Below are 16,032 nucleotides of genomic sequence, written 5' to 3' on the forward strand. Positions count from 1 at the left end.
GAACTAGGGAAAAATTTAGATCTGTGATCCAGCCTTCAGAAAATGACTGACTCCTACAGGTGGGTAGTCAGCTTTTTTTTCATTTCACTTATAAGATCCAGGTTACACAGTTTCCATATTGTTTTATTCAAGAGCTTGTATTATTAGCTTTCAGAGCAAAAGCACGTGACTTGCCCCTCCTCATGCCATAAAATGTGCCTGTTGCCACATTATAGGAAAAGGGCAAATCAATAGTGGATAGTATTGGTTGAAACAACCTTGTTCATTTCAGCTTTTAGTCCTTCATGATGTAAATTTAGGAGTGATTTTGAATACATAATGAACTCCAGTTGGTCTTGCACTGTACAACTGCGGCAGGCTGGAAGGGGGAGAGGTCTGATGTTGCCCACTCGTCCTCCTGCCCATGCAGGATGGTCACCAGCCATTGCAGGCTGCCTCAAAGCTGTCTGGAAGTTTGCAAGAAAGGTTAGATAATGATGGAGATTTCACGGTATCCCTGAGCAATCTGTTCCAGTCCTTAACTTTTCTAACCATTAAGAAGGCCTTTCTAATGTCTTATTTAAATCTCCCTTATTGCAGTTTAATCCTGTTATATCACATATCCATAATGAATGTGGTGAATGATTGATTGCCTCTTTGCTGCTACCTTCTGCACGTCTGAAAACCGTACACTTGCCTCGTCTTTCCCTGCTAGAGAATAAACATCCCCACTTCCTTCAGTCTTCCCTTGTAGGCCATGGGTGGTTGGGTTTTTTTAACCTTTGGTCATTCTTGCTCTTCTCCTCTGGGCTCCTTCCATCTGGCTTCTATATCTCCTGAAATGGGATGTTAAACATTGAACACAGTGTTCTGGTTGAGGCCTTATAAATGCAAGGTATGGCAGAAAAACTGGTTTGCATGTCTCACAGACGGCATTTCAAAGGGCATACCCCAGACTGAAAAACAAATTAATAAATAAACAATGCAAAGCAACAGTAAGATACTACTGACTTAGATTCAGCAAGTCATGATCCTCTTCTGTGCAACTGCTGCGTCCTTCTGTATTGGAGAAGTCTAAATTCACATCTAAGTGTAGTACTTTGCATTTTTCTTTACAGAACTGTACCCTACTTTCTTCAGGCCACTTCTCTAATTTTCAAGATCACATTAAATTCTAAAATGCAAGTGACTTATTCCAGTTTGGTGTAATCTACAAACTTAAAATATCAGTGAAGAGCCATGAAAAACAATTGTTTGAACATTGATATATCACTTGGTGACAAAACATCATTCATTTTAGAAACTGCAACCTTAAATAGAACTTCATGATTTACTATGGATTCCTTCCTCTAAGTTGTACTGCATTTTTTGCTGTGCAAGTCATTTACATTTTACACAGCACAAGTTCACAGGTCCTTCATAACTCAAAAGTTGTGTTAACATTTTAAGTAACCTTTTCTAGGATAAGATTTGTATGTGTCAGGATTTCTCCAAGACACATGAAAACCAAAAGAAAATGGCTCTTGGTCAATAAATATAAGTCATTGATCCATATGCTTCCCATATGCACATTACCAAAGTTTTTCAGATCCAATCATATGCATGATTGCTCGTTTTCTGATAGTTATCAGAAATAATACTAATATTCCGAGCCTTCAGTTGGATCACCAGCCAGAAGGATTTTATCAGCTACCAAAGAGCTCAGGGCTATTGCCAAGGCTTCCTGTATGATCCCCTTTAAGAACTGGCTCAGCAGTTCTAACCACTGAAATTAATTGCATCGTTTTATTCATTAGAGATAAAGCAGAGGTAAGAGAATGAGAACAACCTCTGCTGAACAGTGTAGATCATTATGCACATCTTAATGAACTGCTTTTAGGAATTTCAAAGCATGAGAGATAAAAAGTCTCTTATGGACCTATGGTGCTATCAAACTTTAGAAGTGACTTCGGGAAACTTTGGAGAAGTGAGTTTGGTCTGTTGGGCTCAGAAAGGTATTGGTTTGAAGGGATGGCTAAGCTGTATTTCTGGTAGAGGTCAAGGAATGTGTGGATTAGCCCAGTAGGGAGAATTCCAGTATTTGGTTATATTGATTCAACTCAGTCAAGGAAAAAAGTAAATTCCTTTCAGAGGTTGCAGTCGCTTAACTAAATAAAATCCGGCTAGCTCAGTGCATATCATAGCCAGACAAGTTCCCTGGAAGGACACACAATTTGTGGGTAGCCCTCAGAGAGACATAACCATTCTTTGGGATGTCTGTATGAATCAAGGCAATGTAGATTGTTTGAGAAAGGCATTTGAATATTCCTTCTCATGTACTGTCTTTTCAACCTTCCTTTGGGCAAAAGGAAATTGAAATCTCTTTTACCTTACTTAAAGATCTGTCCATTAACAAAGAGCCAAATTCTCAGATATAAAAACAGAACGCAGGCAGAGAGCATGAGTAGCCAGATGAGGACCTCTGCTTCGCAGTGAATTCTGCTGGCATTTTCAGATCTAAAGGCCTTCACCTCTGATTGTTTTGAATCTGTGCATGTCCCAAAATGTGTCAGTTTTGACAGGCTTTAGAGTTCAGTGGATAGCCACGCAGACACCTAGTCAGAGCCTAGAAACTGACACCTAATTCCTTGGAGAAACTCTTATTTTCAAAATGTGAATCCTCTGGAAATGCCACTTGGCTCCATGCAGAATGCAGTGGCAGATTACCATTACTTTTAAGACTTGGCTAGAGAAGTAGTTGCCTCTATGTGTTTTCTATCAATTTTTTAACATCCACACAGTGTATAGGCAAGCAAAGCCATTTCCTCCTTGCCCAAGAGCTAGTCAAACTCACATCTTCCACCTCCAGAGGGGGTCCTAGTCACCCAGCTGTCCTTAAAAGGTGGGGAAGAGGGATGGTCATCATTCTGGTGGAGGTATGGGTCTGTCCATTTTCCATAAAAGAAATTTGGATTCAGGGGCTAGAAAAACATATATGACTCACATATAGTGGCTGGGGGAGTCACAGAGGAAAGATGACAATTTCATGTTAGATGTATCCTCATTTCTAACCAGGCTGCTCCCTTGGCAGTGAAAAACTTCAATGAGAGGAGCAGAGCTGACTCATTCTCTGTGTCCTAAGAGCCACGAGTTACGGCAGACCCCTGTCAAACCTCAGCTTGAATACCTACAGTCAGAGAAAGTGCCTGATTGCAGCTCTAGCAGACCCTGAGACGTTCACTGGATTTCAAAGGGGTAGGGTGTCAAAATCCCCAAACCACAGAAGTAAGACCCTGTGCTCAGGTCCCGCCATTTGTCAGCTTGAACCAGCTCCTAGTTTGACATGTCAGCAGTCATGAGCCTCATGACAAACATTTCAGTTTTCCTTGTATGTCTTGCAGGTTTGCTAAGGATCTCATGCCCAGAAACTGAGGACAGCAATCGAGTCCATAGGACTTGCAGTCCTTCGGGAATCCTGATCTGAGTGTTTGCTGCTTTTGCTCCCTGAATCTTTTAGCCTTATGGAATACCATTAACCATCTTCAGGCATGCTCGCAGCACCAAGTGTGCAGTCACCAGCTGTCACACCCTCAGTGGTCTTACTTACCTCTGAACACCTGCAAGGGAGCAGGGAAATCAGAGCTTAACAGTCTGATTAGAAGAAACGATTAAGAGATGAATGACATCATGTCAGACTTCTCTCCTATGTTGCTCATTGCTGTCCTTGTGTAAACCCTCCACTGTCACTGAAAAGAGCAGTCTGTCTGCTGTCAGTTCTCACATATTTATTCCATCCGACGTCAACAGACGTGGCCACGCCACTTCTGTGCTGGTGCAGAAGCTGCCCGCTCTGCCCATGGACATGGACGGACAGGCGCTGCGCGGGTCGGTAGCATCCCCACCACAGAGCCCGGGAGATCGCAGAGCCCGGGACACCTGTTTCTGCTGGGTCCCGTGGGCCATAGGGGCGGGGGGCGGAGACCGGCCCCACCGGTGCGAGGGACGCTCCTGCCCGCCGAGCCGGGAGCCCCGCTGCGGGCGGCTTGCTCACGGTGGCCGTGGGCTGCGCACGTCAGGGAAGGACCCGTCATGACGGGGAGATCCCCCCCCTGCCGCGCACATGCCCACCCGGTATAAAGAGGGGACGCGGGGGCAACGTCGGCGATGTCAGCCGCTGCGCTCCGCGGCGGGCAGCGGGCTCGGCGGCGCGATGGCCCTGGCCCGGACGGCGGGGCGGGCAGGTGAGGGCGGCGGGGCGGGCAGGTGAGAGCGGCGGGCGGCGCGGAAAGGAGCGGGGCGGAGGGGGCCAGGCCGGGACGGAGCTCCCCCCGGCACCTCGCGCCCCCCGACGCCGCCGGGCTCCCCGCAGGTGCCGCCGCGGCGCTGGCGCTGCTGTGGCTGCTGGTCTGCGCCCCGGGAGACGCCGGCTGCCACCTCCTGACCGTGGCCGATCTCTTCGACCGGGTAATCCGGCACTCGGGCAGAATCCACAGCCTCTCCACGGCGCTCTACGCCGAGCTGGTGAGTGCCGGTCCGGCCCCGCCACCGCGAACCGGGAGCCCGCCGCCCTGGGAGCGGCTGTCGGCGGGGGGGCGGGGGGTGTTCCCCGTGTTTCTTTAGGTTTTCTTTCCCTATAGGAAAAACACTTTCCTCCCCGTGACAACGAGCTGGGGAAGTCCGCTCGCAAGTGCCACACGTCGGGGATGCTGACCCCCAACCGCAAAGAATACGCCCAAAAAATCCCGGTAAGGCTGGACGGCGGCAACGGACGGAGACGGGGCGGGCGGTGGGCACCGCGGACCTCTGCGGGGTTGCGAGGCCGGGAGGGAACTCCGCGGGTCACACCGCTCCCTTTGCTTCCCCTGAAGAAAGGAGAAAATATCCCCCATCCCGTTAGAGCCCCCAAATGTCTCACCCATCATGCTGCAGAGGTCCCCCACCCCAGCTGGGCTGGAGACAGGCAGAGGACTTTTTATGCCTCCAGTGCTTCATCAATAGTTTGAAGAAGCTGATGAGTTTTGACCCCAAACAGGTGCACATCACAGAAGTATTGCATATGAATCATTAGTTTGTTCTGCTAAAAAAGCTGTATGTGGTTCCCAATGCTTAGATCATATTTATTAGTTATAAGAGAGGTATTGCAGTAGTACTTTGACCAAATGACTGACAGACAGACATCCTTTTGATTTTGTTGTGGCAGCCTCTGTGGAACAGAAACTTAGAAAACTGCATGTGACAGATAAATTAATCAGTGTCACTGCAGAGTACAAAAAGCAATCAGGAGAAAGGAATAGCAGTCATTATCTCCGAATCGGTAGTTAGGTAAGGGGAAAAGAACAGCAAATTGTTTTAGACAGATGTGATAGCAAAGAAAAAAAAAATCATTATTAATTTAGAGAAGGCAGGAAAAGTTTCTTTAGACAAAGAAAAAGAAGATTGTAAAGTCAAGGATACAGCAGTGGGAGTAAATTTTGCCTCCAGGAAGAGACAGACAGAGACAAATGTTAACATTTTGCACATTGGTTGTGATGGAGTGAGGAGACAGCAAACAGAGAGGTCTACATGAGGCTTCTTGGGCTCTTCAGACATCTATGTGTTCCTGAAAATATTTTCAGTAACAAGTTTAGTTTGACAGGAATGCTACCGTTTTGCTAATGCTGAATTCGCAGTATGAGGTGTTACAGAATTTAGGAGCCTAAGAAAGCTGAAAACAAGACAAATACAACTTTGGAGTGTTGCTTATATATAAGCAAATAACCAGAGACAGTGTGGCCTTTAAGTTCTGAATGTTTGAAATCTACTGAATTGCAGGTGTAAATTGTAATCCCAATGAGGTTTCACAATGAGGCTGTCTAACAGTGTTCATATGACCTGCTGCAAACTAACAGAGAAACTCTTTACTGTTTTAATTTGTAAGAGAGAAGAACTAACTCACTTGATACTGAAACTTTTGCAAGCCTGGAAGGAACCACTTTCCCACTTTAACCAGCACATTGAGCACCACCAAGAACTTCCTGACGACAGCCTTAGCAAAGCTAAGCAAATCAGCAATATGGTACATGAGCTGAAGACTGGAGTTGAGAAAGTAACAGAAAAGGCAAGATTTTCAATACAGCTTTTATTTATACCAGTCATTTGGCAGGAGTGACTCTGGGGTAGGCAATGTCAGCTCTCACTGGGGGTAGAGCCTTAATGCCAAGAGAGGCTCTGGACTTCATTACAGACCCAGAATTTTTTCAGCCAAAGGATGTGACCTAGTTTATGGATTGTCAGATACGTAGATGGCATTATATATGTCCATATATGTAAAGCAATATTTTATTAATATGGAATATATGAAAGAAAGACACAAGTACAAAGACTAGAGCCATTTACAGCTTCATCTATGAGGCAGTAATGACTTTTCTAGGGCACTGAAGAAGATGTAGGTAGGCTGTGGCACATAATTATTGTTTTCAGTTTTATTTGGATTTACATTCTAACTAATTCAAGTATGACATCTGTCTGCTGCAAAGGGCTCCTTCCTAAGGCAACAATTTTAAGATGGGATAAGTTCAAGACAGCAGTGGCATTGCTTCAGTCAGATGCCAGTCACAAAACAATTTCAAAATTCCATTCAAAATTCTGATCGATCATATATAAATTATCAGATGTAACACTTGTTATTTCCATTTCTGTCTTCTCATTACTAGCTAGAAGTCCTGATCTTTGTATTTATTGTGCATTCATATCTAAACGTATTTGTAGTTTTAGCTAAACAAATGAGGGATGTGTGTCCATTCTCTGACATGGCTACACTGCCAAGTTGTCTGTTTCACTAAAAAGTGAATAACAAATTAGTATCTTAAATAAGTAGACCCCCTTTCAGCTTTATGAACACAGGTGGGGCATACAAGATTGAAAATGAGAAGCAGCTCCTCACTAGAATAGGAGGAATTGTACCCTGCTCTAAAATGTAGCCCTGATTAGGGTGACTCAGAGTAACAAATGGAAAGTCCATCTTCCAGGTGAACCATGGTTCTGGGTTAAAATGGCCTTAAAGTTCAGAATTGTTCAGTCTTAAATCTTGAGCTTTGTTTCCTTCATTCTGTAACTGAAGCAAGTCATCAAACTCTAAAGTAGCTACACACTTCTGCTATATTTACTTGATTTTATTTTTCTAAAACACTTTTAAAAGAATTACTAAGAAGGAAAGCCTTGAAATTTTGACCTCTCTGTACTATGGACATACCATGAGGTAGAAATAGAATTAAAAAATGAAGCATAGAATGCAAAGCCATTCCAATATTTTGCAGCTGTATTTTTCTGTAAGACACTAATTCTAAGCTTGTTTCTGTTTTGAAGCTCCTACTCTGAGAGGTGGTAACAGCCTGCAGAGTTCACCAGGTTAAGCAGCACTGGTGAATGCTCACATTAGAAGCTCCCCTTCACAAAACTCATTAAAATAAATGGCTAAAAAATGTCAAGACTGATTTGCTGTGTTAGTTCAAGAGGTAATAATGATTACCAAACAGGGGTTCCTCTACTTAATTTCAGATGGAGTTATACTCCAGTATTGTTGCATTACTAGTATATCAGATTATTGCAGGCTAGCCTGCAATAAGCCTTTAGGTTGTACAGACACCGTTAAGATAAAAAAGTAATGTTATTCCCTGTAAGGGAGCTTTACACATATCATCAGTGTGTACATGAAAGGTCTGGAGTTGAACAGCCCAACACAGTGATGCCTCAGTTGGCTTCTGCACAAGTATTTTAAAGATTCATTGTGTGTGCAGTTACGAGTTGTACTTCTTTTCCTGTTTTCAATACAGATGCAATCAATGGGGATCATCAGCAACTCATTGAATGGAATGGCATCATCTGAAGCTGCTGGTTTATCCATTAGTAATGAAGCAAACATGATGAGTGACTCTGACTTCATTCACTGTTTCAGGAGAGACTCCAATAAAGTACAAAGCTACTTAAAAATTCTTAAATGTAGAATTATGCCAGAAAATAGTTGTTAGGTTATAATCTCTTGATAAGTAGTCTCCAGCATGTTGTTTATAAAGATGAAAAAATCGTATTTATAAATTATCATATTTACAGTAATATTAATAGGAAAGTAGTTTCAAAATTTTTTGGCAGCTACTTGACACAGCTGACCTGTGCAGCAGAATATTAGATAAAGCATCATGTGTGTATGTGGGTTAATGCACCAGATAAAAAGGAATAGTCTAGCTGTAGATAAATAAATGTCCTTGCACATTACACTGTGACAGACTATATTATGACTGATTCACATAGTTTAGACTGACATAGACTGAAAATGAAATCCAGTTTGTTTAGCCTTGGTACAAATGTATCTACATACTATAAATAAGATGTATTTTTATGTAAAAAAATTGTTTCCCCTTATTTCTACATACATCTCTACTTGCAGAATATTGCTTAATGCTGAGGAATGGTATTGCTGTTGATCAGTTCATGTAACTGCAGCGCCCATGGAGACTTTTATGTTCATATCATACTTCTTACTAATTTCTATGGGCTTTCACATACACCATGTAAGATATTTTCTAGCACTTTTATTAGTTTTGAATACTCTTTTATACCTGTAATGGCTCGCTGATTTCAGTGGAAAAACCTGAAGATAAGGTTTCTATATGAAAGGTAAGTCAGAATTCTGGTCCAAACACCATTACAGTCTGAGGGCTGAGTATGGCCTATGTAGCAATAAGTCTCTTTTCCATAACACTTGCTGAGTCAGGGCTTGGATTTCACAGTAATGATGACAAGCTCCATAGCAAATACAAATCTGAAAGATGTTAGATATTTTACAGCAATTACATTTTCCTGGTAGTGGGGTGGTGCTGATACGTGTTCATAGAGCAAAACATCTTTGTGTTCAGGTCCTAAATGAGCCATTTGAGTGAGCATTTATAATCAACATGGATTTATCTTTAATATTCTTGACTATTTCATCCTTGAGTGGTCTTTTCTGGCCTCCTCTGATCTTGATAGTTATTGACAGTAGCTGGAGCTCAGGCTGCCTGGAATAGAAAGTAAAATCCTAATGATCATTTAAGATGTACTATCTAGTAGACAGTTGATGTACTTTCTCAGACAGAAGCTGTGAGTGTTCATGATTCACCTCTGGTCCCTGTTGTGCCAGCTATGGCAGGAATGCCAAGGGGTTATCTAGTGCCTGCCCTAAAGAAGTTAGTAGCTAACATTCCTTAAGCAGTAAGATACTACAAACACTAACAAAATAGCAGCATTCACACACAAATTTTGAAGACATTTTAGAAACAAAACACAGCTTCATGACAGTAAAGGAAGGTTCCTATGGGCAAAGACACAGAACCAGAGAGGCTTGTCCACTCTGCTTGCATCTATCTGCCATCACAGAGAAGCAGCAGTGATTAATGGTTACAGCACTGAAACCATCTCCTGGTGATGCCCTGGTGAGACTCCATCTGGAATGTTGTGTCCAGTTCTGGGCCCCTCAGTTCAAGAAGGACAGGGAACTGCTGGAGAGAGTCCAGCGCAGAGCCATGAAGATGATTAAGGGAGTGGAGCATCTCCCTTATAAGGAAAGGAGCTGGGGCTCTTCAGTTTGGAGGAGACTGACGGGTGACCTCATTGATGTTTATAAATACACAAAGGATGAGTGTCATGAGGATGGAGCCAGGCTCTTCTCGGTCACAACCAATGATAGGACAAGGGGCAATGGGTATAAACTGCAACACAGGAGGTTCCACTTAACTATGAGAAGAAACTTCTTCACAGTGAGGGTGCCAGAGCACTGGAACAGGCTGCCCGGAGAGGTTGTGGAGTCTCCTTCTCTAGAGACATTTAAAACCCACCTGGACACATTCCTGTGTAGCCTCATCTAGGTGTTCCTGCTCCAGCAGGGGGACTGGACTAGTTGATCTTTTGAGGTCCCTTCCAATCCTCGACATTCTGTGATTCTGTGATCCCTACAATAGCGCAGCCCCCATGTACAGCAGCACGCCGCTGCGTGTGTCCTCTGCCAGCAACGGGTTATTCCTGTCTCTGAAGTCCTGAAGCTGGGCAAGGGTGCATTCATTTAAGAGAAAAATGGTGTTAGGGTGTAACCCTAGATGTTCTGGCAAACACGGCATCACACACAGCAGATCCGCAGCAGCCGTCCTTCCTCGGACAGGAAAGGTGACAGACATGGGAAGGGTTACCGGGCCAAACAAGGCTGACAGAAGGATGCTCCTTTTGGGACTGGCAGTGTCCCATCCTGTCCCGTCCCATCCTGTCCCGTCCCACTCCCTGTGTCCCCTGGTGAGAGGTGCCCATGTCCCCGTGGGCAGGAGGTAGCCATGTCCCAGCGGGAAGTGGCTGTCTCCCCAAGAGCAGGAGGCTTGGTGGCTCTCTGAGCAGGTTGCAAGGTGACTCAGAAATCAACCCGAATGGCTACCACAAAATTCTGTAGCTGAGAAGACACCCCAGGTGTTGAGGCTGAGGGTCTGGGGGAAAACATGTTGCAAGTGGAGCAGATCATAAAAATAATTCTCATCTCCTTCAAAGAGCAAAACCCTGGGAATGTTTTGCTGTAGATAAATGAGAAAATAGAGAAAACGAGGAAGCGGGTGCCACAGGATGAACAACAATGCACCAAGGTATTATCCATAGTTATTCATACTCATCAGCGTTACATTTCAATATTTGCCTTGGGCTGAATTAAGGCCCATTGGTAAAACAAAAGCCTTCCTATATTGCTGACATCGCCTTTCTTCCTCTTGGGATTGAGAAAACAACTGAGTATTGGGCTGAGAAGGGCTCGTTCTTTGTGGCCACTGATGCCTGGAACAGAAATACCAGTGCTGGTTGTTTTTACACAGGGGAATACTTCACCTCCTGCAGGATTGCTCTCCGAGACAGCAGCAAAACTAGTTAGGAATATTTGAAAATGTAAAATTGTAAACTATAATCAAATGCTTTGGAGTTTGAGAATGCATCATCGGCATCTGTAATACCAATTTAGGAGAAACAACTTTGCATATTAACGGAAAATCAGAAAATTAGGATTGTCTTCCAGTTAAGTGCTAGGCCCACGTGCAACGACCTGTAACAATGTATGTTATAGGTAAGTTAAGGTGTAATTTCCATTTGTGGAACAACCTGTTTCAATTTACTTTTATTGTCAGCCAAATGATTTTAAGAATTAAAAAGATCTCCATTGTTCTTCAGACCTTATTCCATGAAACGTTGCAGGATAGCCCGACAACATTGACATTTTGTATGGTTCAATTCATTTTTTCAGTTATTAGAAGTTGCTTTTGTCCATTAAGATTTTCTTGTCCTAACTTTTTTTTTTCAGAATGAGAAGGATATGACAGAGACACTCTCAGTGACTGAAAATTTGTTTTGTTCTTTTCATAGTGCTAAATGGTTTTGATAGTGTATCTTAAATGTAGACAGACTCTGATACGTGCTGATGTTTGTGTGACAGATTAAGTGACAGATTTCACTTGTAGTTTAAGTCTTATCTAAACCCATATGATAGAAAAGCAGAAACAAATGGAAACAGCCTTCTTTGAATAATATGCATTAACATTCACCTACCTCATATTACATTCAAATGTTGACAGGCAAATTAAAAATGACTTGGAAAAACTCAATAATTCCTCGAGGGTTGGATGTTCACAAAAGGCAATTTGTCTATGTGCTTGGGTGAGTGCTGAAGGGTCACTGTTGAGATGTCACCCTGTGTAGTGCTCATCCACCATGCCCAGCTTCATTGCTTAGAATTATAACCAGTATCTATAGGAAACCAAGGACTGGGAGTTGCCATTTTCTGGCTATTAATTTAGGTGCAAGCCTGCATGGGGAGCATCTCAGATCCAGGTTTACATACCTTGGTTTATCTTACACAGCAGCAGTCAGGCATGCAACTTAACACAGTCATTAATGGCTTCTGCAGTCAATGGCAATTCCATACGCTGTGAACCTTGCTCTACAGGGGCCTTTTGGTCTCCCCATGGTGCAAAGCTAAGTCTCAAGTTAATTGGACCCTAATTCCGCTCCAGTCCCTTCTTAAGGCACAGCTAACTTGCTTGAAATTCGTTTGTCTTTCCTTCTAGTTTGTGAAAATCAGTAACAGTCTTATTGGTGGAGGGTGCTGAAGCATGTGAATGTACTTAATTTATGTCAGTCTTTTGACTGTGGAACATATATTTCTCAGAGGAGCAGTGTGGCTACAGTGATGGCAACTGGTATTTAAAACTCAGTACTAGTAAATCCCAGCGGATAAAACAAATCTGATGTATTTCCGCAGCTCAAGAGTGACATTTGACCATTGTACTACTGTTCTGACACTGAAGTCAGTAATGCAGTTTTGTGCCTTAAAGCAGTCCCACTCTCCTCAGCAGATCATCACGATTAGTTCCTGTTTGGCAAAGAATCAATAAAAACAAGAGAACTTTTAGAAAATAATTTCATACTATAAATCTGTACAACCAAAGTGTAAGTGCTGACACAGGTGTGGCCAGCAAATCCAGCTTTTAGCAATGTTATATGATGTCCATGGAGGAGCAGGCTGGCCTCTCATGTTCACAGTCTCACAGTTGTTCACACATGATAAAACATGAGTGTGGCTGTGCCTGATGTAGAGTGTCATAATCCGCATCATTTATGATAAAAAAACAAGCGTCAGACCCAGAAAAGGAATTGGCACCTTCTTGTAAGGTACCAGAGAAGCTCCTTTGAGTGCCTGACCTTGAGAACAGAGTTTCAAGATCTGCATTCAGACCAGTCTGGAGCATCTCCAATAGGCAAGATGAGTGAGATCCCTGTGTCAGCAGCACAGCCCGAGGGCACAGGAGTGTGCAGCTCCGGTAACAAAGGAAGTACTGAGCCTCAGCCCTTTCTCCCTTTCCCCGCTGGATTCTGTGTTACATTAGCATTGAGATGTTGCCAGACTAAACAGAGAAGTACCCAGCCAGTATAAGTATCTGCATTGTTAATGGCCTCTGAAGAGTTGGCTTTTTTAACTGTGGTTTGCAATTTGAGGTACCTGAACTCTCCCTAGCCCCAGGATCCCAACAAATGCCCTTCATAACACTCTACAGCCTGGAACTATAGTCTCAAAATGCCATACATAGGAAATATCTCAGATGCCCTACAACCATGCTGCAAGGTCATCTACTGGGTCTTGTCTTTGAAGCCAAAGTAATATGTTGCTGGTTTTAACTGTGAGGTGCCATCAGTATCTATCACATCACTCCGTAATACCAGATGCATTCTATGCCTCACACCTCTGCAGTGTGCTTGTCACGAAGCACTTCAAACATCTGCTGGGGATTTTGCATGCAACTTGTGCTCTCTTTGTTATTTTGTAACTAGTGTGCCCACATCATCTGAACAAAACGAATACTCACTGCTTCATCCTTCACATAGAAAAGATTGGCACTGTAAATATATCATATTTTTGTATTCGTAGCGGGTGCTACTTCTACCTTATGAAGTTTTCACAGTATGGTCTGAAGGGAAACTTCTCCTTTAAATAGCTTAAAATGAGAGGAATCAAGGCTGTATGTGTCACGGGCCTAAATCCATTCTGACTAACTGAATCACACTATTTTAGGTATAATTAAAAATTCACATGTATACTTTTAGGGTTTTTAAGAAAGCTTGATCAGCATTTTCAAGTAAAGAATGTTTTATCTGGCATACTGAAGCTTTTTTCTAGCTGTGGAGTAAGAATACTCGTAAGAGGTGTTCAGAGATTTGGAGGGCTGTGAAATGGTGTAAGTTTTAACAGGCTACAGTGAAATCAGAACTTGCTCAATTTAAAATACATATAACATTTAACTGTGAAACCAATTCTGCCCAAGCCTTGATTGATCTTTGCCTCAGTGAGACGCCCTTCAGATGTGATCTGTTTAGTGCATCAGCTCAGAGTTTTGACAGCAGTTCATATTCAGCACTTGCAACACCATCAGCTGAAAGAATTTCCCAGGGAGCACTCTGAATCCCATCTTCCCTCACCAGATATGTTGCTTCTAACACTGATGCTAATTCACTGTAGTAAAAGAATATGAGCAGCAACTGATTTCCTCCAAAAAGGGAAGCACTGACAAATACCCCACACACACATGTACCTCCACTTGATCATTTGATGGGAATTTGGAAATACCTGCATGCCTTTCACTGCTGGCAGACACTAGCAAATGTCATTTCAGAAGAATCTGGGCCACCAACACTTGCTGGTCCTTCGACAAAGAGTTAGTCACACAGAGCACTGGGACTTCAGTGGGACAACTGGACAGTAAATTCATCCCCATGAATATGCAATCTGTCTGTCCATCCCTATTAGGCAGAATAAAAATTGGTTCTGGGATTTCAATTGCAAGATAAGAATAAACTTTTTCTGCTACTGAATAGCATCTAACACGTGGCACACCAAAAGTGGTCAAGTGTCTTCTGGGGGTAGGAATCTAGGCAGCTTATGCTAGTGAGGGTTTGTAACCACAGGAAGAGGTGACCTTATTTTTTCTGTAATTTCCTTTTTCTTCAAAACAAGTGTAGGAAATCACACTTGCAGAATGACAAATAGTGCAAGACTAGGACTGCACAGCTGAACACTTAGAAGGCAAGACATGCACATGGTGGGATACAAAACTCACCTGATCATGCATGAAGTTTATGACACAAACTTCATCACTGCAAGCTCAAGTTTTTTAACTGCAACTATATCTAAACTTCACCTCCCAGATAATATCACCTAACAAGGGGAACAGTAGATTATCCACCAAAAGGTAAAATGTTAAATAACAATTGAATGGCATTTTGCAAGACTTGAATACAGTTCAAAAAGCTTCAGAGCTCAAGACAAGAACAATTAGAAACAGTCATGGCATGCATGAAGAGAAAAAACATAATTATCATAATAATCTCTTTTGCCTATAAAATATATGAATCTGCCAGAAATGAAATAGTTCCTGTAAAACCATAACGTTCTCCAAAAGGTTCTGCCTATAACATAAAATACCTTTAATCTTTCTTCTCAATAAACGCAATCATAAATATATGATAAAGAAAAAAACTTCTGCTCCCATTTTGAGCTATAAAGCCTTGCAAATAAACAAAAAATGACACTTAAATTCATAGAGTGATTTCCTTAGAGTGGATGAAGCAAGCTTATCATTTTAAGTAAAGGAATTTTAATATTAGTATTTGAGGCTACTTGTATTAAACAGACCACTGCCCTGTCTTCGATACAGACATATGCTACTGTGTACTTATTGGCACCAGTTTAAACAGGAGTAAGTCAGGAAGAAGGCTACTAAGGTATGCCATCTCCTTAAGCACTTCTCTGAGACAGCTGTAGTGGCAGTTTTTCAAATTATTATTCTATTGCGTAGTGCATTTGAGCTACAATTCTGCAAATTGCCATTAGTTTTGAAATACAGAAGAGATTACACTAGGAGTCTAACAAAAGCCACTGGGATTCACAGTTAAGAATGCTGGAAGGTTCATCCACAGGAGAAAATACAAGTTAGTGAACTGTGTTTTGCAATATGAATTTGCATTAAAGTGATTTAAACATCGAACATTTTATAGGGTTGGTTGGTTGTCTTTTAGTATTGAAACTTTACTAGGGTTATCAGCTGACCTGTGACCACGCTATTTAAAACCAACTGAATGCTGATATAGGTGAAGACAGACAGGAAACATACTAAATATGCTTACATTTGTCTAATATGAACCTCTTGTGTGATTTAAGTCATTTCAAAAAGAACCCAAAGCAACTTACTATCTTGAGGGAAACGGTTATTCTTGTGCACAAAATAAATTAATTGGTCTGACTGCAATGAAAGATAAAAGTGATTCTATATCAGTGTGTTTTTAATGAGTATCATATACAGCGCAGATTTATAAATCAGAGCACAACTTCGGCTTCATGCTCTTCACTTCATTTTACTTACCATCAGTTCCTATTTCACTTTTAAGGTCAGTACAAGACTGGAAAAGACACAAGAAAAAACTGAGTATTGAAGAATACTTCTTAAATCATTAGTCGCTTGTCATTTTAATGGTGTTAGACTTTAGCAAATT

The 16,032-nt window shown here is 42.2% G+C and overlaps 1 protein-coding gene across 1 annotated transcript; it reads left to right on the forward strand.

Annotated features, from left to right (window-relative positions):
- Positions 1-4,078: 4,078 nt before the first annotated feature.
- Positions 4,079-7,964, forward strand: LOC308042808 (prolactin-like; the record flags this gene model as incomplete). The annotated part of the gene is made up of 5 exons (XM_080348510.1): positions 4,079-4,221; positions 4,281-4,479; positions 4,596-4,703; positions 5,876-6,055; positions 7,770-7,964. 5 exons carry the CDS (start codon positions 4,079-4,081, stop codon positions 7,962-7,964), a joined length of 825 nt encoding a protein of 274 aa, XP_080204636.1.
- Positions 7,965-16,032: the final 8,068 nt, after the last annotated feature.

This window comes from Nesoenas mayeri, assembly GCF_963082525.1.
Source record: "Nesoenas mayeri genome assembly, chromosome: 1".
Taxonomy (NCBI): domain Eukaryota; kingdom Metazoa; phylum Chordata; class Aves; order Columbiformes; family Columbidae; genus Nesoenas; species Nesoenas mayeri.